The sequence below is a fragment of the Mixophyes fleayi genome, chromosome 7, assembly GCF_038048845.1.
Source record: "Mixophyes fleayi isolate aMixFle1 chromosome 7, aMixFle1.hap1, whole genome shotgun sequence".
NCBI classification, from domain to species: domain Eukaryota; kingdom Metazoa; phylum Chordata; class Amphibia; order Anura; family Limnodynastidae; genus Mixophyes; species Mixophyes fleayi.
This window is the reverse complement of record NC_134408.1, coordinates 8,840,306-8,868,177: the sequence shown is the minus strand read 5'-3', so window position 1 is coordinate 8,868,177 and position 27,872 is coordinate 8,840,306. Positions and strand designations below refer to the sequence as shown.

At 43.0% G+C, this 27,872-nt stretch overlaps 1 protein-coding gene across 1 annotated transcript; it reads left to right on the top strand.

Annotated features, from left to right (window-relative positions):
* Positions 1-1,885: 1,885 nt before the first annotated feature.
* Positions 1,886-27,395, top strand: TLCD3B (TLC domain containing 3B). The gene is made up of 5 exons (XM_075178945.1): positions 1,886-2,314; positions 14,194-14,277; positions 20,421-20,625; positions 22,943-23,038; positions 24,129-27,395. Exons 1-5 carry the CDS (start codon positions 2,190-2,192, stop codon positions 24,453-24,455), a joined length of 837 nt encoding a protein of 278 aa, XP_075035046.1. The 5' UTR covers positions 1,886-2,189; the 3' UTR covers positions 24,456-27,395.
* Positions 27,396-27,872: the final 477 nt, after the last annotated feature.

The window sequence follows — 27,872 nt, the reverse complement described above, 5'->3', positions numbered from 1 at the left end:
TACCTCCCAACTGTCCCTACAATCAGGACGAAGTCCTGACTGAGTGTGTCAGAACAGTTGACAGACTGTCCTGCTCTCTCCTACCTGTTCTTGCTGCTTTCAATACTTGTTGGGGAAAGATGGCTGTGAACAGTGCAGACAGAAACAATCTGTAAAGTGGCTGGTCCCGGGGCAGGGTCCAGCCACCTCATGCATACAGTACCCCAGGCTGGGAGGGGGGTTTCCAGGCACTAGAAACCCCCTCGGTTTGCCTATGCCACTGGGGGTAGGTAAGTACACTAAGGTGACATTACAAAGCACTGGTATCACTGGTGTGGTTGTCCTTTACAGAAAACCATATTCCGCATGCCATCTGCCTTCCTGCCCTCATGGCTTGGACCCTGTGACCTCAGAGATGACCAGCTGCTGCTGCTAATCCCCCCCCCCCCCTCATCTCCTCACCCCCCCTCATCTCCTCACCTCACCTCTCATCCACAGTTTCCTCCCAAGTTTGCAAATCAAAACTTCTGTATGTAAAACACATTTGCATTAAACCTCTGCAGTGTGACCTGTGCAGCAAGTAACCCTTCCCTGTCTGACATCAGATTTACTAACAAGGTGCCACAAAGACCGAGTACAGAACCCATAGAGCCTCAGTAACACACAACTAAATATCTGGGCTGGTTCCTCTGGGTTCCTGTCTATGTGAACATCATGTCGTGTTCCACAATAAGGACAAGCTAAGCACAAGCCAGAACACATGGTATAGTGCCCCCCCTCCCCCAGCTTATGTCAGCAGGAGCTGGAGGATCAGTAAGTGCTGCTTCATATAGGAAAATCAATTCATATAGAACTGGGCTTGCTAGAAAAAATTGCCTCAGTCATCTGATAAATGAGGGGAGTGCACCGGGGTCCACTGAGGACTCTGCTATAGTGGATGTGTCTGGTACAGGGCAGATTAGTGGCCCCCCAAGGCACTGACCCCTCCCCTGCTAATTGCTGCAGATGAATCCTGTCAGCTCCCCTCTGTCACCGTCACCTGCAGCAGCCGTTGGGTGACTCATGAGTTTCATACACAGGGGGGTGATCCTGGGGGGCTCAGGCTGGGTTGCCTTTAGTGGGGCGTGCAATGGGTGGTACTCATTTATAATGGGGTGCTGTAATGTGCGGGTCTCCTTATAACACTGGGGGTGATCCTATAATAAGGTTCTTATAATAGTTGATATATGTGAGATAGGTGTGTTGTATTTAGGAATAATATATTCCCAATTTATAAGACTTTGGAGTCCAGACTACATACCCTGTGACATTTGTCTCTGCTAGAGTTGGCTACATGTTATCTATAGTTGTTGTAGGACTACAAGTTCCAGCATGCCCTGACAGCCGGCTGAAACTGAGCAGCTGGAGCTGTGACTGATAGGACATGCTGGAACTTGTAGTTCCACAACAGCCACAGATTGCCTCCCTCATTCATAAATGCAGTAGATTTTGGTGTCTGCCTCTGTACTTAGTGCTAAACCTCCCTAATAAATGCACCGTCCCTTATCTATTATTTCAGATTGTAAGCTATTAAAACAAGACATTGTCATTAGTTTTTTTTTGGCCACATAAGCATTATTCTAACTTGTGCTTGTGATACATTCCCCTTGCACCTGCCTATGTTGGTGCCTTATAAATCAATAAGAACAATCTGCAGTAATCCTGTTATAAGGTCACAGATGCCCCATATTCCAGGGGTGAGGGGTCCCCCATGTGTAAGCTGAGATAAGATGATCCCATCAGAGGAGAAGTGTCTGCAATAAGTATAACACCAGAGACATCTTAAACCGGATTATGACAACCTTGAGCAGCACCAAATCCAATGGTATCTCTTTAAATCCCTCCCTCCTAGCGGTGCCATCCCTCCCCTGCCCTGGGTGTCACTCAGAACCTCTAGGACTGTCTATGTGCCTGGCTGGGGAGAGAGAGAGAGAGAGTGCAACATCCCTCATCCCTGAGCCGGGTACCACACATCATCTCCCCCTCCCCTCCCTGCCTCTCCCCTCTCCCCATTGTCTCTTTGTCTGCACCAGGACTCTGCCCCCTTTGTCTGTCTGTCTGTATGCACCCCTCTGCTGTGTGTGCATCGTGTCCCCCTGTATTGTGTCTCTCTCTCTCCCCCCTTCCCCACCCCCCATCTCTCTGGGCTCCATCCTCTCTCTGCTGCCGCAATGGTACATGTCCTGGTGGCTGGCAGCCTCTTCTTCCCGGGCCTCTTCCTCCTCTCCAAGGCCGGACTGCGGAGGCTGCGGCTGTTCCGTGGGGAGGAATCCAACACCGTCATAGTGTCAGCCAGGTACCCGGGGAAGGGGAGGGGGAGAGGGGGGGAGCCGGTGTCATCTCCATCGTGCGTCTGCTGCAGCTCCATGTACTGTGTGTGATCATTATATATAACACGTGTGATACACAATGTATCTATAGACTGTGCTGTGTGTCAGTGTACCTGGTGCAGCTCCATGTACTGTGTGTGATCATTATATATAACACGTGTGATACACAATGTATCTCTAGACTGTGCAGTGTGTCAGTGTACCTGGTGCAGCTCCTACACTGTGTGTGATCATTATATATAACACGTGTGATACACAATGTATCTATAGACTGTACAGTGTGTCAGTGTACCTGGTGCAGCTCCATGTACTGTGTGTGATCATTATATATAACACATGTGATACACAATGTATCTATAGACTGTACAGTGTGTCAGTGTACCTGGTGCAGCTCCATGTACTGTGTGTGATCATTATATATAACACGTGTGATACACAATGTATCTATAGACTGTACAGTGTGTCAGTGTACCTGGTGCAGCTCCTACACTGTGTGTGATCATTATATATAACACACGTGTGATACACAATGTATCTATAGACTGTACAGTGTGTCAGTGTACCTGGTGCAGCTCCATGTACTGTGTGTGATCATTATATATAACACATGTGATACACAATGTATCTATAGACTGTACAGTGTGTCAGTGTACCTGGTGCAGCTCCATGTACTGTGTGTGATCATTATATATAACACGTGTGATACACAATGTATCTATAGACTGTACAGTGTGTCAGTGTACCTGGTGCAGCTCCTACACTGTGTGTGATCATTATATATAACACACGTGTGATACACAATGTATCTATAGACTGTACAGTGTGTCAGTGTACCTGCTGCAGCTCCATGTACTGTGTGTGATCATTATATATAACACGTGTGATACACAATGTATCTATAGACTGTGCAGTGTGTCAGTGTACCTGGTGCAGCTCCATGTACTGTGTGTGATCATTATATATAACACGTGTGATACACAATGTATCTATAGACTGTACAGTGTGTCAGTGTACCTGGTGCAGCTCCTACACTGTGTGTGATCATTATATATAACACGTGTGATACACAATGTATCTATAGACTGTACAGTGTGTCAGTGTACCTGCTGCAGCTCCATGTACTGTGTGTGATCATTATATAACACACGTGTGATACACAATGTATCTATAGACTGTACAGTGTGTCAGTGTACCTGGTGCAGCTCCTACACTGTGTGTGATCATTATATATAACACGTGTGATACACAATGTATCTATAGACTGTACAGTGTGTCAGTGTACCTGGTGCAGCTCCATGTACTGTGTGTGATCATTATATATAACACGTGTGATACACAATGTATCTATAGACTGTACAGTGTGTCAGTGTACCTGGTGCAGCTCCATGTACTGTGTGTGATCATTATATATAACACGTGTGATACACAATGTATCTATAGACTGTGCAGTGTGTCAGTGTACCTGGTGCAGCTCCATGTACTGTGTGTGATCATTATATATAACACACGTGTGATACACAATGTATCTATAGACTGTGCAGTGTGTCAGTGTACCTGGTGCAGCTCCATGTACTGTGTGTGATCATTATATATAACACGTGTGATACACAATGTATCTATAGACTGTGCAGTGTGTCAGTGTACCTGGTGCAGCTCCATGTACTGTGTGTGATCATTATATATAACACACGTGTGATACACAATGTATCTATAGACTGTACAGTGTGTCAGTGTACCTGGTGCAGCTCCATGTACTGTGTGTGATCATTATATATAACACGTGTGATACACAATGTATCTATAGACTGTGCTGTGTGTCCGTGTACCTGGTGCAGCTCCTACACTGTGTGTGATCATTATATATAACACGTGTGATACACAATGTATCTATAGACTGTACAGTGTATCAGTGTACCTGGTGCAGCTCCATGTACTGTGTGTGATCATTATATATAACATGTGTGATACACAATGTATCTATAGACTGTGTAGTGTATCAGTGTACCTGGTGCAGCTCCATGTACTGTGTGTGATCATTATATATAACACGTGTGATACACAATGTATCTATAGACTGTGCAGTGTGTCAGTGTACCTGGTGCAGCTCCATGTACTGTGTGTGATCATTATATATAACACGTGTGATACACAATGTATCTATAGACTGTACAGTGTGTCAGTGTACCTGGTGCAGCTCCTACACTGTGTGTGATCATTATATATAACACGTGTGATACACAATGTATCTATAGACTGTACAGTGTGTCAGTGTACCTGGTGCAGCTCCTACACTGTGTGTGATCATTATATATAACACGTGTGATACACAATGTATCTATAGACTGTACAGTGTGTCAGTGTACCTGGTGCAGCTCCTACACTGTGTGTGATCATTATATATAACACGTGTGATACACAATGTATCTATAGACTGTGCAGTGTGTCAGTGTACCTGGTGCAGCTCCATGTACTGTGTGTGATCATTATATATAACACGTGTGATACACAATGTATCTATAGACTGTACAGTGTGTCAGTGTACCTGGTGCAGCTCCTACACTGTGTGTGATCATTATATATAACACGTGTGATACACAATGTATCTATAGACTGTACAGTGTGTCAGTGTACCTGGTGCAGCTCCTACACTGTGTGTGATCATTATATATAACACGTGTGATACACAATGTATCTATAGACTGTACAGTGTGTCAGTGTACCTGGTGCAGCTCCTACACTGTGTGTGATCATTATATATAACACGTGTGATACACAATGTATCTATAGACTGTGCAGTGTGTCAGTGTACCTGGTGCAGCTCCATGTACTGTGTGTGATCATTATATATAACACGTGTGATACACAATGTATCTATAGACTGTGCAGTGTGTCAGTGTACCTGGTGCAGCTCCTACACTGTGTGTGATCATTATATATAACACGTGTGATACACAATGTATCTATAGACTGTGCTGTGTGTCCGTGTACCTGGTGCAGCTCCTACACTGTGTGTGATCATTATATATAACACGTGTGATACACAATGTATCTATAGACTGTGCAGTGTGTCAGTGTACCTGGTGCAGCTCCATGTACTGTGTGTGATCATTATATATAACACGTGTGATACACAATGTATCTATAGACTGTACAGTGTGTCAGTGTACCTGGTGCAGCTCCATGTACTGTGTGTGATCATTATATATAACACGTGTGATACACAATGTATCTATAGACTGTGCTGTGTGTCCGTGTACCTGGTGCAGCTCCTACACTGTGTGTGATCATTATATATAACACGTGTGATACACAATGTATCTATAGACTGTACAGTGTGTCAGTGTACCTGGTGCAGCTCAATGTACTGTGTGTGATCATTATATATAACACGTGTGATACACAATGTATCTATAGGACTGTACAGTGTGTCAGTGTACCTGGTGCAGCTCCTACACTGTGTGTGATCATTATATATAACACGTGTGATACACAATGTATCTATAGACTGTACAGTGTGTCAGTGTACCTGGTGCAGCTCCATGTACTGTGTGTGATCATTATATATAACACGTGTGATACACAATGTATCTATAGACTGTGCAGTGTGTCAGTGTACCTGGTGCAGCTCCATGTACTGTGTGTGATCATTATATATAACACGTGTGATACACAATGTATCTATAGACTGTACAGTGTGTCAGTGTACCTGGTGCAGCTCCTACACTGTGTGTGATCATTATATATAACACGTGTGATACACAATGTATCTATAGACTGTGCAGTGTGTCAGTGTACCTGGTGCAGCTCCATGTACTGTGTGTGATCATTATATATAACACGTGTGATACACAATGTATCTATAGACTGTGCTGTGTGTCCGTGTACCTGGTGCAGCTCCTACACTGTGTGTGATCATTATATATAACACGTGTGATACACAATGTATCTATAGACTGTACAGTGTGTCAGTGTACCTGCTGCAGCTCCATGTACTGTGTGTGATCATTATATATAACACGTGTGATACACAATGTATCTATAGACTGTGCTGTGTGTCAGTGTACCTGGTGCAGCTCCTACACTGTGTGTGATCATTATATATAACACGTGTGATACACAATGTATCTATAGACTGTACAGTGTGTCAGTGTACCTGGTGCAGCTCCATGTACTGTGTGTGATCATTATATATAACACGTGTGATACACAATGTATCTATAGACTGTACAGTGTGTCAGTGTACCTGGTGCAGCTCCATGTACTGTGTGTGATCATTATATATAACACGTGTGATACACAATGTATCTATAGACTGTACAGTGTGTCAGTGTACCTGGTGCAGCTCCATGTACTGTGTGTGATCATTATATATAACATGTGTGATACACAATGTATCTATAGGACTGTACAGTGTGTCAGTGTACCTGGTGCAGCTCCATGTACTGTGTGTGATCATTATATATAACACACGTGTGATACACAATGTATCTATAGACTGTGCAGTGTGTCAGTGTACCTGCTGCAGCTCCATGTACTGTGTGTGATCATTATATATAACACCTGTGATACACAATGTATCTATAGACTGTACAGTGTGTCAGTGTACCTGGTGCAGCTCCTACACTGTGTGTGATCATTATATATAACACGTGTGATACACAATGTATCTATAGACTGTACAGTGTGTCAGTGTACCTGGTGCAGCTCCTACACTGTGTGTGATCATTATATATAACACGTGTGATACACAATGTATCTATAGACTGTACAGTGTGTCAGTGTACCTGGTGCAGCTCCTACACTGTGTGTGATCATTATATATAACACCTGTGATACACAATGTATCTATAGACTGTACAGTGTGTCAGTGTACCTGGTGCAGCTCCTACACTGTGTGTGATCATTATATATAACACGTGTGATACACAATGTATCTATAGACTGTACAGTGTGTCAGTGTACCTGGTGCAGCTCCATGTACTGTGTGTGATCATTATATATAACACGTGTGATACACAATGTATCTATAGACTGTACAGTGTGTCAGTGTACCTGGTGCAGCTCCTACACTGTGTGTGATCATTATATATAACACGTGTGATACACAATGTATCTATAGACTGTACAGTGTGTCAGTGTACCTGCTGCAGCTCCATGTACTGTGTGTGATCATTATATATAACACGTGTGATACACAATGTATCTATAGACTGTACAGTGTGTCAGTGTACCTGGTGCAGCTCCATGTACTGTGTGTGATCATTATATATAACATGTGTGATACACAATGTATCTATAGACTGTACAGTGTGTCAGTGTACCTGGTGCAGCTCCATGTACTGTGTGTGATCATTATATATAACACGTGTGATACACAATGTGTCTATAGACTGTGCAGTGTGTCAGTGTACCTGGTGCAGCTCCATGTACTGTGTGTGATCATTATATATAACACGTGTGATACACAATGTGTCTATAGACTGTGCAGTGTGTCAGTGTACCTGGTGCAGCTCCATGTACTGTGTGTGATCATTATATATAACACGTGTGATACACACTGTATCTATAGACTGTACAGTGTGTCCGTGTACCTGGTGCAGCTCCATGTACTGTGTGTGATCATTATATATAACACGTGTGATACACAATGTATCTATAGACTGTACAATATATATATATATATATTTAAATATAAATGTGTGTGTGTAGTAGGGTTCAATGCTGTTGCAACTTATTAATATTATTCATTTCTACCTCTCACGTTAGAAGAGACGCTACACCGTCACACATGGGGTGTGTAAGGTCACTTCCAACTTCTTTTAAGTAGCAGGATTATATTTAGCCGGGGCACACCCACCTACTAGATGTATAACGTTTATTTGCAAGTTTGCAAAACGTCTGGCGCTATTTCAGTTTTTGGCCTTTTCTAATTCATCTTGGCAAAGAGGCCGTCCTATGCTGATCTTATGTTCTGCATAACTATTTCAGTGTTTAGTTATAGCCTTGTCCCAGATCTTCTGCTGTGTCACTTATTCCTAACCTCTCTGTGTGTGTTTAGAATAGGATGAGAGTACGTTGCTGGTGTATATTGGTGTTAGCAGTGGGATGAGAAGTTTTGTAACCAAAGAGGCCAAACTATACCCAATTCCTACAAGTAACATCAGGAAGTGATGGCTTTATACTATTATAGTGCGGCCACCCTTTTATAAGTGTGTTATCAAAAAATAAGCATAGAAAGAAAAGATTGTGTGTACATCATATTGTACAGTACATGTACTGTGTTACTATGTGTACCTTGGCTCCCCCTTTAAATATCTACAATAAGGCTTGTTTTGCTATGTAGGTCTGTACTTGATTTTTATAGATCTGTAGCAAATCCTTATCTTATCGTATGATAATAATGTTATGTGTAATTGTTACCTCTACACGGGGGACTATATGATAGACATGGATGTATGTTCTTCCTCTGTGCAGGCTATGATAACACTCAATGGGAGTTGTTTCTACTTCCTCTCTTCTTCTACCTGTCATGGTTTTTGGTCCCCTCTGACCTGGACACCCCACAATAATGTCACCCTGCACCCCAATAAGTCAATATTTGCAGTGTTGACCCTTCTTTTTGAAGACCTCTGCAATTCTCCCTGGCAGCTGTCAATCAACTTCTGGGCCACATACTGACTGATGGCCGCCCGTTCTTGCCTAATCTATGCTTGGAGTTTGTCAGAATTTGTGGGGTTTTTGTTTGTCCACCCACCTCTGGAGGATTGACCACAAGTTCTCAATGGGATTAAGATCTGGGGAGTTTCCTGGTCATGGACCGAAAATTTTGATGTTTTGATCCCCGAGCCACTTAGTTATCACTTTTGCCTTATGGCAAGGTGCTCCATCATGCTGGAAAAGGCATTGTTCATCACCAAACTGTTCTTAGACGGTTGGGAGAAGTTGCTCTCGAGGATGTTTTGGTTCCATTCTATTCTATCATGACTGTGTTCTTAGGCAAAATTGTGAGTGAGCTCACTCCCTTGGCTGAGAAGTAACCCCACACATGAATGGTCTCAGGATGCTTTACTATTGGCATGACACAGGACTGATGGTAGCGCTCACCTTTCCTTTTCCGGACAAGCGTTTTTTCACATGCCCCAAACAATCTGAAAGGAGATTCATCAGAGAAAATGACTTTACCCCAGTCCTCCGCAGTCCAATAACTGTACCTTTTGCAGAATATCAGTCTGTCCTTGATGTTTTTCCTGGGGAGAAGTGGCTTCTTTGCTGGCCTTCTTGACACCAGGCCATCCTCCAAAAGTCTTCACCTCACTGTGCGTGCAGATGCACTCATACCTGCCTGCTGCCATTCCTGAGCAAGCTCTGCACTGGTGGTGCCCCGATCCAGCAGCTGAATCAACTTTAGGAGACGGTTCTAGCGCTTGCTGGACGTTCTTGGGTGCCCTGAAGCCTTCTTCACAACTATTGAACCTCTCTCCTTGAAGTTCTTGATGATCTGATAAATGGTTGTTTTAGGTGCAATCTTACTAGCAGCAATATCCTTGCCTATGAAGTCATTTTTGTGCAAAGCAATGATGACTGCATCTGTTCCTTGCAAATTATTATGGTTAACAGAGGACGAACAATGATTTCAAACACCACCCTCCTTTTACAGCTTCCAGTCTGTTATTCTAACTCAATCAGCATGACAGAGTGATCTCCAGCCTTGTCCTAGTCAACACTCTCACCTGTGTTAACGAGAGAATCACTGACACGATGTCAGCTGGCACTTTGCACACTTCCATGTTATAAGCTCATATAATATTTTGTTAGCAGCATACTTGTACTGTAACTTATAGCGACCACTCAGAAATTTGCTTTCATTAGCTTAAGTTGCAATAGACTTATCAGAGCTGAAATCTGATTGGTTGCCAGGTACGTCAGGCGTACATACACCCATATACACCTCCAGGTCATAAGCACAAGAAATATTTGTTATGATAGTGAAAAAAACACATTTGCTACTAGCTTGTTATAATACAGTAAGCATAATATTCCTTCTCATGTATGAATGGAAGGAAAAAAAATTGTAAAATGCTCTCACAAAAAGCTACATTTAGGCACGATCAATGCAGAAAGCAACCTATCAGCTTCAGAGGTGGATTCTCAGGCAGCCAATCAGAAACGGCTAGTGTGTGCTGGTGACTGTCATCAGCGTGTAATTGCACCTGGCCTCCAGCAGGGCAGACGATATGACGCATGGCGTATATATGCGTCTCCGTGCCGGTCTCTCTGGTGTTTATGTTGCTGTGTACGGCAGAGGTAGTCAACCGGTTCCTCGCCAGCTGTAATGAAACTATGAGTCCCAGCATGCCCTTATAGCCAGGTATAGAGCCACAGCCCAAAGGTCAATGGATGTGGAGGCTGCCATTTTGGATGTGGTCAGAATGGGTAGGTCCACTGTTGATTGGTTCCTATGGGTTACAGCTATTTGCTCCATGTTAAATTAATCCTTAAAGGGGATGGAGACCCCCCCCCCCCCCACCCACATTGCAGTATTTGACACAACTGGCTGGGGGATTATAAGGCAGAAGAGAACTTCCCTGATGTCATCCCCTCTAAAGTCCTCGGTGATGTCACCAGTCCCTTGTGAAAAATAGGGTAACATTACTCAAACTTCTAAAAAGGGAAAGTGGAGGTGTTGCCCATAGCAACCAATCAGATGATAGCTAACATCTTTTAGAATGTAGTAGATAAATGAGAGCTAGAATCTGATTGGTTGCTACGGGCAACACCTCCAGTTTTCCAATTTAGAAGGTTTAGAAAATCTTCCCCCTCATATGATCAATCCTAAGCAAAATATTAGACTGCTCTGTGAGATATTACAGGGTGGCACCTGGCTACCTGGGCTTGTGTTTAGCTGTGGGGGGAGGAGACATTGCAGCTGGCTAAGACTTGAGTAGAATACATCACGGATGACCTTTGCAGTAAATTATAGAATTGCAGACAATTCATTTCCCAGTGATGTCAGCTGTGCGGATGACGCTACCTAACTATACAGCCAGACATCTAGCCTGCCCAGCCGCACAGTACATCGCTCTATAACCCCCCTTCTCTCTGCAGTGTGCTATACAAATCACACAGCTCAATATCTTATTCAGTGCTGGGACACACGTAGAATAACACTAACCCACTGCCATCACGCCGGGCACTGCCAGTAATGCCATAAATGGTAATGTGGGGTATCTCCGGGGTAAACAAAGGGAATACCCGAAATATTTCATATTTCACAATATACACAATACATAGGAAACATATCATCATCAGCTATTTATATAGCGCCACTGATTCCGCAGCGCTGTACAGAGAACTCACTCACATCAGTCCCTGCCCCATTGGGGCTTACAGTCTAAATTCCCTAACATATACATACACAGACAGACAGACAGAGACTGAGGTCAATTTTAAGAGCAGCCAATTAACCTACTAGTATGTTTTTGGAGTGTGGGAAGAAACCGGAGCACCTGGAGGAAACCCACACAAACACGGGGAGAACATACAAACTCCACATAGATAAGGCCATGGTCGGGAATTGAACTCATGACCCCAGTGCTGTGAGGCAGAAGTGCTAACCACTGAGCCACCGTGTATTCTGCCCTGGATGATACCAAAAATGGCTCTGCCTTGGGAAAGGGAGTGAGCACAGGCTGCTGTTTGATTCCTCTTCTTCCCTTCAAATGTTCTCCATGGAAATCTAAGTATAAGAGCATTTCTCCGGAGGCGAAGTGTGGAGGGCGAGGCGATGCGGTGGGCATGATCACGGCCCAGCCCCCAGCTGGGCAGTGCCGCAGTCCCTTAACGGTGACGCGTTTCACATCACAGCCCAGCCCACTTCTCATGTACATCCAGGTGGGCGACTTACTCTTCCACAAAGTTTGTGAGTTTCCCAGACACTCCAGGAGAGGAGGCAATTGTGGATATTTTTGGATACTAGCCACCGGTGTGTCTCTTTAAAGGAACACTAAATCTAAAATGCAAGTGGCTTTATACAAAAAGGCTAATGAAAACAATTCCAAATGTATGCAAACCTGCAGACTGTACGGATTTTGATGGGGCAGTGCCGTTTTGAGGAAACTGTTGGGAATTTGGAATGGAAGGGTGCAGTTCAAGGGTGATTTCAAGGGGGTGACAAAGTGCGTCGGAACCTCTGCCCACGCCCCCACATCGCATGACCACGCCCACAGTGCATCATTATTCTCTCATACAGTTTGTCCTGATTTTGAACAGGCCAATTTTGAGCGGTAACTGAAAGAGATTTTATGAGCCAAACGTATATCTTCTGCTTTGGGACAATTTTTTGCAGAACACATTGAATTTCCTGCTGCAAACACTTTACTTTGGATTACTGGAGACAATTCCTCGGATTTAGTTATCTAACAAAAACTCATGAATATTTCTAGCACATAAAATGTCCAACATATCAAATGTTATGTACTAACGTTGCAAATCTGGACTAAGATCACAGCAACCAATCAGAAATGTGCTCTTATCTGTGTAGTGCAAGTGAGACCATGTATGCAGATATCCCATTGGTTGCTGTGATATGTCATATCCAGGGACAGTCCAGCACGTTTCCTCTATGTTACATGTAACTCTCAGCATCTGGTCTCATTACATACAGAAAGCAGGGTACAGCCACTTACAGGAGCCAATGGCATGATGGGTATTGTAGTACTCCATGTTATGAGAGACAGCACTGCGTGCAACCTAATTAGATGTCCCCCGGAAACCATTATGTTGGCATATGGATATAGCGCAGATTTCGCCTTTGATATCTGATATTAAATAACGTTATGTCAGGATATGGGAACTTTTACATGTATTGTTTTATCATTCATCTCATATTGTGTTGTATACCTTAGGCTTTTATTTCATGGAAAACATTTTTTTCCTCTAGTATACTTTACAGTATATCGCAGTTACCTATATGTTGCCATTACTTATATATTGCAGATACTTATAGGTTTATCTATATGTTGCAGTTATATATATATATATATATATATGTATATGTGTATATATATATATATATATGTGTATATATATATATATATATATATGTGTATATATATATGTATATATGTATATATATATATATATATAATTAGAGATGCTCAGGCTCGGTTCCCTGAGAACTGAACACACCCGAACTTAGCAGATCCGAGTACCAAGCCGGCTTGGTAATTTCGTGCTTTTTCGGATTTCAAAACGAGGCAAAACGTCATTGTTACGTCGTCGGATCTCGCGATTTTTGGATTCCTTCTTAAGATCCAACATAACGGTTTGGGCCCAAGGACAATTCCATCTTGCACCACTTTTCTTTTCTGCCACTGCTGTGTGCCAACGTGTCCTAGATGTGCTAGGAACTGCCGTGTGTTTGTGTCATTGCTCTGTCACTTACCATCCAGCCAGGTCGCTGCAGTATTTGTCCGAAAGTGTATGAAAATAATATTGTGACCTGTGAGGTGGTCAAAATTGACTGCAAATGACTTGAAATTAGTGTTATTGAGGTTAATAATAATGTAGGAACAAAAAAAGAGCAAAATTATGTGATTTTAGCATATTTTAGGATTTTTTCTAAAAAAATTAAAACCAAAACACACAAAGGCAGTTTGTGTGCTAATCCAGATCCAAAACCAGTTCACGGGGGTCAGTGAGCACCTCTAATATATAAATATATATATATATATATTTATATATATATTATTATATATTTATTATATACATACATACACACTAGCTGTCAGTTTACAGAGATGTTTGCTTTGTGAAGACATGCATTCAGCTCTCCCTTCTCTTACAGACTGGTCTCCTCCATACAAGCTGTGTTGGCATCTACAGCCGGGTACATCGTAGCCTCGTCCTGCAGGGATGTCATTGAGGACAGGTATGTGTGACCTGCAGGGTACATGCGGGGGTTAAGCAGCCTGGCAGGGAGCAGACAAGCTGATAGGCTGCCCGGGAGCCAGAGAACATAAGGAGCCATTAAATATGTATACAATCTGATGTACTGTGCGGAGGGGAGGTGTGCAGGGAAAGTGAACTCACGGCTCAGTGTCTGGGGGTTAATGTGATGACTGAGCGCTCTGTGTAATGGTGCAACGCTGGCGTCTGCGCCACTCCCCAGGTCATCGTACATAGGACAGCACTAATCTGTCAAACTATTAAATTAATGTCACCTGTTAATAATATTTGCCCTGATTCATTAAGGAAAGTTAAGCAAGAAATTGAGTAAGTTTTCTTACTTAAGTTTTCTGGACAAAACCATGTTACAATGCAAGGGGTGCAAATTAGTTTATTGTTTTGCACATTAGAAAAATACTGTCCGTTTTTTCATGTAGCACACAAATACTTGATAGCTTATTTCTACACTGAAATTTAAAGTTGAGCTAGGAAAAAACAGCCAGTATTTTCCTTACATGCAGAGTAATAAACTAATATGCACCCCTTGCATTGTAACATGGTTTTGTCCAGGAGAAAACTTAAGTAAAAAAAAAAAGTACTTTCCTTAATGAATCAGGCCCATAGTCATTAATGACAAAACATTAAATAATAAAAAAAGAGGTTTGTTTAAAATTTTATCCATAAAATCCATTTATTGGGATGTTCTTAATGTCTACTGAACATAAAATACATTTTTACAGTTATTCCTGATTGCAAACACATGTTCCTTAATGAATCAGGCCCTGTGTGTTATATGTCATGTTGGAGGTAGAGCTAGGAACGCACGTGTGCAGTGTATTTGTCTGTGGGTGCATGCACGTGTACATGTGTGTGTACATGTGTGTGTACATGTGTGGGTGCATGCGTGTGTACATGTGTGGGTGCATGTGTGTGTACATGTGTGGGTGCATGTATGTGTACATGTGTGGGTGCATGTGTGTGTACATGTGTGGGTGCATGCGTGTGTACATGTGTGGGTGCATGCGTGTGTACATGTGTGGGTGCATGCGTGTGTACATGTGTGGGTGCATGCGTGTGTACATGTGTGGGTGCATGCGTGTGTACATGCGTGGGTGCATATGTGTGGGTGCATGCGTGTGTTCATGTGTGGGTGCATGCGTGTGTACATGCGTGGGTGCATGCGTGTGTTCATGTGTGGGTGCATGCGTGTGTACATGTGTGGGTGCATGTGTGTGTACATGTGTGGGTGCATGCGTGTGTTCATGTGTGGGTGCATGCGTGTGTACATGTGTGGGTGCATGTGTGTGTACATGTGTGGGTGCATGTGTGTGTACATGTGTGGGTACATGCGTGTGTACTACGGCAGTTGTCATGTCTAAAAGGAAATTGTGGAATCGAGTCCAGTAACTGATATTTATCATGCTCAACACTAAAACTGACATAACTACTGATACTGGTAGCCCTCTGCCACAGCTGCAGTTGGAGCAGAGATCATTGCAGTATATGGATCTGTGCTGTCCGGTGACAGATCTCCGGGTAGTTTAGTAGAGAGCAGAGCAGAATATTTGTTAGTATAAGTGATACACATTGTGTAACATGTCACACTGATAATTACCAGGAATCCTGTATCTGGTGTATATTGGACCTAGTTCCATGGTGACGTCTGGAAAATTCTTTCCGCACTGTGTCATAAAGTCTGCGGCCATATATACAAGGACACTCTGAGATAATCCCACCACATATTGACCCCATCATTAACTAGCTGAGACTCAAAATCAGTAAGTTCAGCTGTAATATACCTGAGGTGTTTGTTGTCCTCATAGCTGCCAGCAGGGGGCAGCTTCCCCGATAAACCAGGATAAGCCATTGTGTGTGCAGACTTGTGTAAGGATATGGTGAGTGTGCGCAGACTTGTGTAAGGATATGGTGAGTGTGCGGAGACTTGTGTAAGGATATGGTGAGTGTGCGGAGACTTGTGTAAGGATATGGTGAGTGTGCTGAGACTTGTGTAAGGATATGGTGAGTGTGCGGAGACTTGTGTAAGGATATGGTGAGTGTGCGAAGACTTGTGTAAGGATATGTAAGGATATGGTGAGTGTGCAGAGACTTGTGTAAGGATATGGTGAGTATACGGAAACTTGTGTAAGGATATGGTGAGTATACGGAAACTTGTGTAAGGATATGGTGAGTGTGCGGAGACTTGTAAAAGGATATGGTGAGTATTACTTCTGTAAGGATATGGTGAGTGTGCGGAAGCTTGTGTAGGAATATGATATATGTGTGGAGACGTGTAAGAATACGGTGAGTGTGCGGAGACTTGTGTAAGGAAATGGTGAGTGTGCAGACTTGTGTAAGAATATGGTCGGTGTGCAGACTTGTGTAAGGATATGGTGAGTGTGGTGAGACTTGTGTAAGGATATGATGAGTGTGCAAACTTGTGTTAGAATATGGTGAGTGTGCAGAGACTTGTGTAAGGATATGGTGAGTGTGCAGAGACTTGTAAAAGGATATGGTGAGTATTACTTCTGTAAGGATATGGTGAGTGTGCGGAGACTTGTGTAAGGATATGTAAGGATATGGTGAATGTGCAGTGACTTGTATAGGAATATGATGTGTGTGGAGACATGTGTAAGAATACGGAGAGTGTGCGGCGACTTGTGTAAGAAAATGGTGAGTGTGCAGACTTGTGTAAGAATATGGTCGGTGTGCAGACTTGTGTAAGGATATGGTGAGTGTGGTGAGACTTGTGTAAGGATATGATGAGTGTGCAAACTTGTGTTAGAATATGGTGAGTGTGCAGAGACTTGTGTAAGGATATGGTGAGTGTGCAGACTTGTGTAAGGATATGGTGAGTGTGCGGAGACTTGTGTAAGGATATGGTGAGTGTGCGGAGATTTGTGTAAGGACATGGTGAGTGTGCGGAGATTTGTGTAAGGATATGGTGAGTGTGCGGAGATTTGTGTAAGGATATGGTGAGTGTGGTGAGACTTGTGTAAGGATATGGTGAGTGTGCGGAGATTTGTGTAAGGACATGGTGAGTGTGCGGAGATTTGTGTAAGGATATGGTGAGTGTGCGGAGATTTGTGTAAGGATATGGTGAGTGTGCGGAGATTTGTGTAAGGATTTGGTGAGTGTGCGGAGATTTGTGTAAGGATTTGGTGAGTGTGGTGAGACTTGTCTAAGGATATGGTGAGTGTGGTGAGACTTGTGTAAGGGTATGGAGACTTGTGTAAGAATTTGGTAATTGTATGTAAGGATATGGTGAGTGTATGGAGACTTGTGTAAGGATATGGTGAGTGTGTATAAGTATGTAGTGTGTACATAGCTGTGCAGGCAGATGTGTTGGATGCAGTGTCTGGGAGGTTTCTCATCCAAGGTTATTTCTTAATACTATTTAGACATCTAAAAATATTGAATTATCTAATACGATATAACTCTCTGTGAGTCACATAGTAAAAGACAAAGGAAAAGATTTCTACGTTCTGCGTATAGAAAATGTTCGAACTGTTGGGAAAATGCATATTGCAAATTCTGTTCATTCCTTGCTCTAGTCCTGGGCACCACAGAGTAGTCTGATATATAACATTGTGACAGACAGATAGTAGTGGAAGCAAAATGGCTTCATGACAAAACCTGCAGCGCCACCTTCTGGCAGAACACCAGCGCAGGTGTAGCAAGCAAATTAAGTTAAAAAAAGGGTACAAACATTTATGTCTGTATATTTGCCAACAATTTTACTAGCAAACATGTGATGGACTTACCATATAAATATTGTTTATTTAAATTATTTTTACATAGCTGGTGACCTGGGTTTGTAGATGCAAAAAATGAAAGTGCTAAAAGTAAAGTTTCCTACTGTCCCAGAAGTGCCGACATTTTCAATCAATTTAGCAGAGATACTTTGGTTTTGAACTAATTAATATAAGACTAACCCGCCCCCCCAACATGACCTGACCACTGGACATGATCATAATACAATTCTATTACACTGTATACAGACATAGGACACTACACCTCCAACATGACCTGACCACTGGACATGATCATAATACAATTCTATTACACTGTATACAGACATAGGACACTACACCCCCAACATGACCTGATCACTGGACATGACCATAATACAATTATATTACATTGTGACATAGGAAGCTGTGTATAATGTAGTAGCGTGTGCCTGATTGTATGGTGTAGTAGCTGCATGGTTGTGTATCCACCATCATCTGTGGGATGGAAAGTGTTAAACGCACTACTCAACGCAGACATCCATGAACCATGAGGTGTAAGGGTTAACAGCAGGTCAGACGGCTGAAGGTTAGCCCCTCCCCCATCTTGTAATCTGTGTTATTTGCAAGAATTAATACGTTTAAAAGAGATTACCACTCCCCCCCCCCCCCCAGCCTTCCCCCCCCCCCACTCTCCATCACCGCTCGGCCAGATGGAGATTAAACTGAATGTAGACGAGAGATTAAGCCGTCCTGACATCTGTCTAATTGGCACGGTTATAAGGGTTCTGTACACCCCGGCTGAGCCCATGTGGACCGGACATACCAGAGAATACTATTATGGGAATTGCAGCTAAACAGGAAATCCGCGGAGGCCTCTGGCTCTGCGCTGGTTAATACCTATAACCTCTACTAGAGGGTGTGATGTGTGCTCTGGGATTTTGAAGGATGAAAAGGGTTAATGGATCAGTAGTTGGGTTCATGCAGTAAGGGAGGGGTTAATGTAGTAATATTCCTTTGTCTCATTAATAACTTATTTGTTTTCCTATCTCTCTCTCATAATAATTATGGTCCTTCTTCCCTCTCCATCCGTCTATGTGATTTCACCTTCACCTATCGCTGTATTGTCCTATCATCTCCCCTCTCCTGTATTATATTCTCCCTGGTCTTTATCTTATCTCCCCCTTCTATTGTCACCCCCCTACTATTACCCTATCATCCCCACTATTCACTATTACTGCCCCTTCTATTGTCACCCCCCTACTATTACCCTATCATCCCCCACTATTCACTGTTACTGCCCCTTCTATTGTCACCCCCCTACTATTACCCTATCATCCCCCACTATTCACTATTACTGCCCCTTCTATTGTCACCCCCCTACTATTACCCTATCATCCCCACTATTCACTGTTACTGCCCCTTCTATTGTTCCATGATGGTCCCTCCTAACCAATCTATCATATACCTCCTATATCGATCTTTAATTTTCTTTATTACTATATTTTCTCCCCCTCTACCCCCAATTCCTCTATCATCCCCTCTGCCATGATTATCTTTCTCCCTTTATGACCTTAATGTCCTCTCCTTTATAACTCTACTATCTTCCCTTCAACCGTGCTTTCATCTTCTGTTTCCATTGCTCTATCATCATCCCTCTGTGGCTCTATCATCATCCCTCTGTGGCTCTATCAATTCCCTTCTCTATAACGCTTTTATCCCCTCCTCTATTCATGCATACCACTATCATCATCCCTCTGTGACTCTATCACCATTCCTCTGTGGCTCTATCATCATCCCTATGTGGCTCTATCAATTCCCTTCTCTATAATGCTTTTATCCCCTCCTCTATTCATGCATTCCACTATCATCATTCCCTCTATTCCTCTATTATTCCACCCTCCTGGTCTATTATCTCCTCTGTGTTTCTCTGTCATTTCCTCCTTCATTGTGATTTATTTTATTATTTTATTCTGCCTCTATTGTTCTACTATCCTCTCCTCTATTGTTCTACCATTCTCCCCTCTATTGTTCTACCATTCTCCCCTCTATTGTTCTAACATTCTTCCCTCTATTGTTCTACCATTCTTCCCTCTATTGTTCTACTATTCTCCCCTCTATTATTCTACCATCCTCTCCTATTTTGTTCTACTATCCTCTTTTCTATTGTTCTATCATCTCCCCTCTATTGTTCTACCATTCTCCTCTCTATTGTTCTACCATTCTCCTCTCTATTGTTCTACCATCTTCTCCTCTATTGTTCTACCATCCTCTCCTCTATTGTTCTACCATTCTCCCCTCTATGGTTCTACCATTCTCCCCTCTATTGTCTCTACCATTCTCCTCCTCTAATACTCTACCATTCTCCCTCTTTATGGATCTCTTTTTCTCACCCCAGGCATTGGCTGGCAGCCACGTACACACGCTTTGCTGTCCCATACTTTATATATGATGTATACGCCATGTACCTCTGCTACTGGCACAAGCATAAGGTGAAAGGACATACCGGAGGCTGGCAGCTCATCAAGGCCTATCTGCACAAGGAGTTCCTGATGGTCCTGCACCACGTCTTCATGGTGGCCGTCTGCTTTCCCGTGTCCGTGGTAAGTGGTGGTCAGAGGACAGTGACTACATCATCGCGGCTCACATTACCATCTAGTTTTAGATTCGGTAGAACCAGGTAAAGCTGAATGATGACCAGAGCTGGTGTCCAGTGTTTGACAGATTCCTGAGCTCAGGATATTATACTGAGAGAGCGTTTATGATGGATATTATCCCTCATCAATAGGCAAATGGTTGGACCTGGACTTTGTATATGTAGGGTGGACATTTATTGTGCCACTGTGTGGTCGATAAAACAAACTCACACTCGTATGCACAGCCTGTTGCACACTTACATGCACACTCAGTCGCACAATAATATGTCTAGCCACTTACACAGCTAGTACATAGAGAATGGTTCTGTAATCTTTAATCCAACGTTGACATAATCGGCTGATGTACAACGGACACTTAGGGATATATTTACTAAGCTGCTGGTCTGAAAAGTGGAGATGTTGCCTATAGCAGCCAGATATGGTTTTAAACTAGAAAGGAAACCGCACCAGGTAACCCATGTAATTCCTCGGGGTGTATGTATTAGTATAGCTACATTGCATTCACTACACCACCTGAGGCTAGGTGCACCCGATCATTGATTTAGACAGAACATATTTGGTGGAAAGAAAAAGAAATGATCTAGTGGGGCACTCAAATGGGCAAAAAAGGTTTATTATTTTTTTATTTAAAGTTTAAATATCTGTTAAATACGTCTTTATTGATTTGAAATTAAAACATTCCATTAGCGAAATATAAAAGTTGAAAAATAGATACCACCCTAAATAGAAATAACTGATAAAAAGACAAAAAAGAGAATTTGTCTAACCGCGACACTGCTCCATTATAAACCTAATTTATATTACCTTAGGTGTAAAATACACATTTATAAGTCTATGATTATAACCACATCCCATAAAAAGACAGTAATGTGAAAATGATGGACTTTATTTGTACATATTGCTAAATAGCAACACCAAAAGGAGAACAGCCCAAAAAATTCAAAGATACTGCGGCATTCCGAAAATATATGAAGGGACTATTGTGATCCCTAATATAACCACTGTGCCCTACACAGCTAGACTCACACGCTGCCCGCAGAGTTAGAAGGGAGCGATAGTGAGACACGAATAGAGCAGGACTGCCATACACTATATACTGGTGCTTGCTAGGGAAATTAGCCCTCAATTCAAGGTGACAATTAATCAATCCCCTTAGTTATACACCAGGACAATATGTAGGGCACAGTGGTTATATTAGGGATCACAATAGTCCCTTCATATATTTTCGGAATGCCGCAGTATCTTTGAATTTTTTGGGCTGTTCTCCTTTTGGTGTTGCCATTTAGCAATATGTACAAATAAAGTCCATCATTTTCACATTACTGTCTTTTTATGGGATGTGGTTATAATCATAGACTTATAAATGTGTATTTTACACCTAAGGTAATATAAATTAGGTTTATAATGGAGCAGTGTCGCGGTTAGACAAATTCTCTTTTTTGTCTTTTTATCAGTTATTTCTATTTAGGGTGGTATCTATTTTTCAACTTTTATATTTCGCTAATGGAATGTTTTAATTTCAAATCAATAAAGACGTATTTAACAGATATTTAAACTTTAAATAAAAAAATAATAAACCTTTTTTGCCCATTTGAGTGCCCCACTAGATCATTTCTTTTTCTTTCCACCAAATATGTTCTGCCTATAGCAACCAATCAGATTCTAGTTATCATTTATTTTGTACATTCTACAAATTGACAGCTAGAATTTGATTGGTTGCTACAGGCAATATCTCCACTTTTTCAAACCCGCAGTTTCCCCATGATCTCAGAGACCATCGCGGGGGTTACCTATGAGTGGGATGACACAATGCTCGAACCTCTCTCTCCGTGGGTTGCATTACTGATCCCGCTTGTAATATGGTTCCGTGCCACGTGTGGTATGAGTACATGTAACAGGTTAACGCTTTACATATCACTGTTGCATAGCATGACAGTGCAGAGCTGGACATACATGCACTGGAGGTCGTTCATTGTCTGCGCAGTGCAAAATCAAGTTTCCCCTTGCCGACCACCCTAGGACGTAGGTTGGTAAAGCAGGATGGCAGCGTTGGCATCGAGCACGGGATGAGGGGAGGGGTTGGGCAGAGTGAGGTTGGGCGGAGTGAGGATCTTACTTGATAAATACAGACAGGCGTAACAGTGAGCCTAGTTTTGCAGAGCCAAGAAGTAGACCAGGATGTTGTATGCAGGTTCCCATTAGTTTCAGGTCTTGTTTGAATAACTAACTTTACTCATGGGACAATTGTTTTTCTCCCTTGCAGCTCTGGAGAGAAGGAAAGGGGGACTTCTTCTTGGGTTGCATGCTGATGGCTGAGATCAGCACCCCATTTGTTTGCCTGGGCAAAGTGCTTATCCAGGTGAGTATGACTGTGTGTGCACCCCTCCTCTAGCCACAGTGGTTCAGTCCAGAAACATTAAAGGTACAGTCACATATCAGTTACTGTGTGATAGACGTATAATCATTCCATAGTACCTGTCCCTCCTGGAACCTAGTGGATACTGAGGGCCGGATTACTGTAACCCATTTGTTGGTGTAGTTTTATTTTAACAAACATAGGGTGGATCATAACCAGTATATTGCCTAGGAAAACATGGGGTCTTAATCATACTTGCCAACTTTTCCTCGTTGACTTCAGGGAGATCCCGGGGGAGGTGGGCGTGCAGGGGCGGGGCTTGACGAATCACATCATCATCCCCCCCCCCTACCCTAAATGATTGTTACAGTTTTGGCCAATTACAGCAGGGGGCGGGGCTAAGATGACGTAATATTTGCGTCATTAAGCCCCTCCATCACTTATCTATTGCGGGGGCGACAACCGGGAGGTTGCCCTGTTGTCCTGGGAGGTCTCCCTGAAATGCGGGAGTCTCACGGACATTCCAGGAGAGTAGGCAACTATGCGTTAAAGAAAAGCAGCTAATGAATCTCTAGAGACTGAAGTGTCTTTTACATTTCTGTTTCCATTACTGGAGTCATGTTGTCTTACTTGTCAGTCTTTGATTAAATCTTGGTCTCCATGAAAATGGCCACCTCCATAGGCATCAATACATGGACATAGGACACAATTTCTGAACTGCCTCATCATGCCACAGATGGTGAAGCCAACCACGTCTTGTACTGGCTCAGCATCAGGGAGAATGCCAGACTCTTCAGGGAGTGCGGGAGATCACCCCTATTTCAGGGAGTCTCCCTGACATTCAGAGAGAGTTGACAAGTATGGTCTTAATCATGCTTTGAACGATGGACAGTGTGTCAGAAGTTGGGCCAACGTTAGCCCTTCAGTGTTTTTGGTGCCTCTTAACCATTGGCGCCTCGGCCCAGTCAGGAGAGTAGGGGGAGGAAGAGAACCTCTTATTTGCAGTATCAGACAACCCCTTTTCAATAAAGCGTTTATGTCTCTTTTCACCATAATGATGTTTGTCTCTCCTTTCTCTCCCACCATCCCGCAGTACAAGAAGCAGCACACTCTCCTCCACCGTGTCAATGGCGTCCTCATGCTGACGACTTTTTTCTGCTGCCGCCTCCTGCTGTTCCCCTACATGTACTGGGTATACGGACAGCGTGTTGGACTGCCTCTGTACAGAGTCCCGTTCAACCTTTCCCCAGAATACAACTTCGGGGCCGCCATCCTCATGGCCCCCCAGGTCTACTGGTTTTACCTGATTTGCCGAAGAGCTTACAGTTTGTTCCAGCAGTCTCGGATGAGCCAACGACCCAAGAATGGACATCCGGTCTCCGACAGCCTCTCAGCCAAAGACCAGGACTGCTCACAGTGACATTTATCCCCCGCACCCCTTAGCTCTATAAGCCCTCACCCACCTGGATCCAGAAAGACCATCCCCAAATCTGAGACCCAGTTTGGCCGCTGCAGCATTAAGACTGTGCCTTTATAAATGGAGGCGATTAGGCACCTTGTAATGCGCTGCTTAAGAGGTCTGCAGGAGGTCTCTAGGGAATCTTGGAGAGGAGGGAGAGAGAGGTAGGGAGATATCATTACCTCTCTGTGTAACCTGACAATGTGACAGTATTATGTGAACGAGCCACTACTATCTCATACTAAAGATTTATTCTCTGCAGTACTCACAGTGACCACTGAGTGTCACTCATACCTACAAATGAGATCTTGCAATCCTCACAGTTACCACTAGGTGTCACTCATACCTACAGATGAGATCCTGCAATATTCATAGTGACCACTACGTGTCACTCATACCTACAGATGAGATCATGCAATACACACAGTGACCACTAGGTGTCACTCATACCCACAGATGAGATCCTGCAATACTCTCAGAGGCTCATTTAAAGTGTAACGTACGCATGTTTTTTGTTTTTGTTTTGCATAACATACACATTTCCGCACTGCACCTATGCACCAAAAATGTGTATGCATACGTCTGTACATAGTTTTTTTGCGTATCGTTGTCTTGCGTCTCCTTACGCCTAGGGAGGCGGAAGGAGATCATCAGGGGAGGACAAGCGTGTTCACGTAATTGCGACATAATTAGACATGGACGCATCATTGATGTATTTTAGGAGCATGTTTCTTGCGGGTGCTGGAGGCCCGGGGTAATGATACGCAATCATGATGACGACTATGGGCATTATAATCTAGCTGCTTTACATTGGCTCCTTCTGTTCTGAACCCTCCAGCTGATGGTACTTAAATTATTAGTGTCACGTCTACATTATATTAAATTGCAATCGTCCATTTGGACCACTGCAGGGAGGAAGATTCCCATTTGACGTTTAAATTGGGAAAACAAGAGATGTCTTTATTTAATTTCATTATTTAATTTTGTATTGTTATTTTGTATTTGTTTTTGTATTTACATTTTATATTGAGAAGGCGACATCCGCATTTCCCAATAACTGTCCAGACGCTATTCTCAGTTGTGTATATTACACTTCAATACATTATTATATTGTTTACAAACAGGGTTTAGTGACTCTAGCACTTACTACTAACACTGTCACGTCGCTATGGTGCGGTGTAAGTACGCACACTTGTTGCACCTGATGCACCTCTTGTGCATATACTACTGTTCTTGAGCCGGATACATCTTGAGATGCATCCGACGCAACATATAGGCGTAAATACGTTTTTTCTTTTTACTTATGTATGTTCAGAGCACAAACGCGTCACCCTTTAAATGAGCCGCTGGGTCAGTGTTATTGTGTAGATATTTCCATGTGACTTGAACGACTTGCAAGCCCATAATGTAGACAATAGCCATTGGATCCCCCTAAATACAGAGAGTGCGCTCTGCAGGGTAGGACCAGTATTCAAAAGGATGCCACTTGCAGTACTCCCAATGACCACATGGGGGTGTGTGTGGTACAGCTCATACAACGCAGCCAGTCCTCTTACTCCAGTAACGCACAATTAACCTGGGGTGGCTGAAATAAATCATTACTGCAACTTCCTTCAGCTCTCTACCTCCCCTTTGTTATGTGGGTGAGGGGTTAATGCCCCCCTGCATCCCTCCCTTTAGTTACGGGAGAGCTATGGGCAGCAGCATGTTAGGAGTTAAGTCTAACTGCCCAGACGTCTACTCTAAGGGAATGGCTATTATAAAATAAGCAAAAATAAATTGCGCAAAGCTGCACACGTAAGGGTTAAGCATGGCCAGATATTAGCCAATCATCAGGCAGCGTTTGCCTTGATCAGAACCTGTGGATCCCTCATAGCTTCGTACAAGCGCTCGTTGCCCCCGGACATCTGTGTTTTGTTTGTTTTTTAACCCCTTCTGCTGACGTCTAGGCTGACAATATCAGCAGTTAATAGGTCGTAATGTTAATCTGATGGCAGAGGCCTGTTATTATTTTTTAACGCCGTCCCTGCCACCTATTCACAGTGGAGGCAGCCATTTTGTCAGCTGAACCATTTATTTTCCACAAATTTGCGGCATTCTCCTGCCTACTCCCCCACGAGGATGCCATTTGTGTCCTGGGGCGACGCTGGGCGGGGCCTAATGAAGCTACTCGCGTCATGAAGCCCCTCCCCACCCCAGCACCTGACCCTTGGTAGGGAAGCATGGTATGCAGCCAATCAATTTACAAGGAACCAGTGACATCACTGAGGCATTAGGTATTTTACTTGGCGAGATTCTCTTGTATATTGATTTAGCTCACAAAATGGCTGCCCCTGTGGCCGCCTCCCAAAATGGCTGCCTCCACTGTGTGTAGGGGGCAGGTACACGCTAAGAGATTGTGTACTTGCCACTGTGGATAGAACAATATGAGGTGGTACTTAATTTAAGAATCCAAATGAAAGATTTGAAGGGTTCAGGTAAGTGGTACTCTACATGACACCCAGGAGGAAACACCCCAAATTAAAAACGATGACTAAATGAATAAAATATATTTTTATTTTGTATAAGTTGCTGCTATTTCAGGGTTTGTGTAAGGTTCTGATAATTTAGCCCAGCATATATAGACACCTATATATATCTGTTTTAAGTCCCCCTCCCCCCCCCCCCCCCCTCGCAATCTCCTCAATCGCTCCTCTAGAACCACAGATGCCCGGCGCCGTTCCATTTTATTAATTTATTTTAATTTATTATTAATTTATTCCACACTTTTTTTTTTTTCCTTTTTTCTTTTTTTTTTTTAAACTGAATGTAAATATGTTTCAGCAGAGCGACATGTTAGTAATTGTACTGCAATTTATAATACTTGTAAAAAGGTATTAAAAAGATTAAACGCAATCCAAAGAGGATTTGTGGAAAATCATTAATTCCCGGTGTTGACTTGAGATGTGCTAGAGGATGCTGGTGAAAAAAGGATGATATATTAATACAAGAAGCTGTCAACCAATCACAAGCCTCACAATACAATACAATACTTTGGAATGTTTTTGATTATCGGTCACAGAAGACTCTCAATTGCCCCGAATTGTCCAGGCTAATAGCACTATTGTGAGGCATATCCTACTCATCTGTGGAAAGGGAACGTTGTTTTTGTGGGAGAGGATTTTGGGTGCTTGGGGGCTGTCTCTTTCAGAACCACTAGGCACACCCCCGAGGTACGTAGTATGCTCCAATGTGAGCCACACCCCCAGTTATGTATTTGCTAGTAGTGCATATGGCTGCAATATTTGCGCCAACCAGTAATAGATTAGCTTTTCTCTGTCTACTGCACATTAGATCATGAAAGGAGGCATCTGATTGGTGCTGTGGTTTAGAATATAT

Excerpts from the sequence above, each read along its gene's own strand:
- TLCD3B (XM_075178945.1), top strand. The coding sequence starts at position 2,190 with ATGGTACATGTCCTGGTGGCTGGCAGCCTCTTCTTCCCGGGCCTCTTC. Across the intron at positions 2,315-14,193 it reads ACCGTCATAGTGTCAGCCAG|ACTGGTCTCCTCCATACAAG; the intron begins GTACCCGGGGAA and ends CTTCTCTTACAG. Across the intron at positions 20,626-22,942 it reads TCTGCTTTCCCGTGTCCGTG|CTCTGGAGAGAAGGAAAGGG; the intron begins GTAAGTGGTGGT and ends TCTCCCTTGCAG.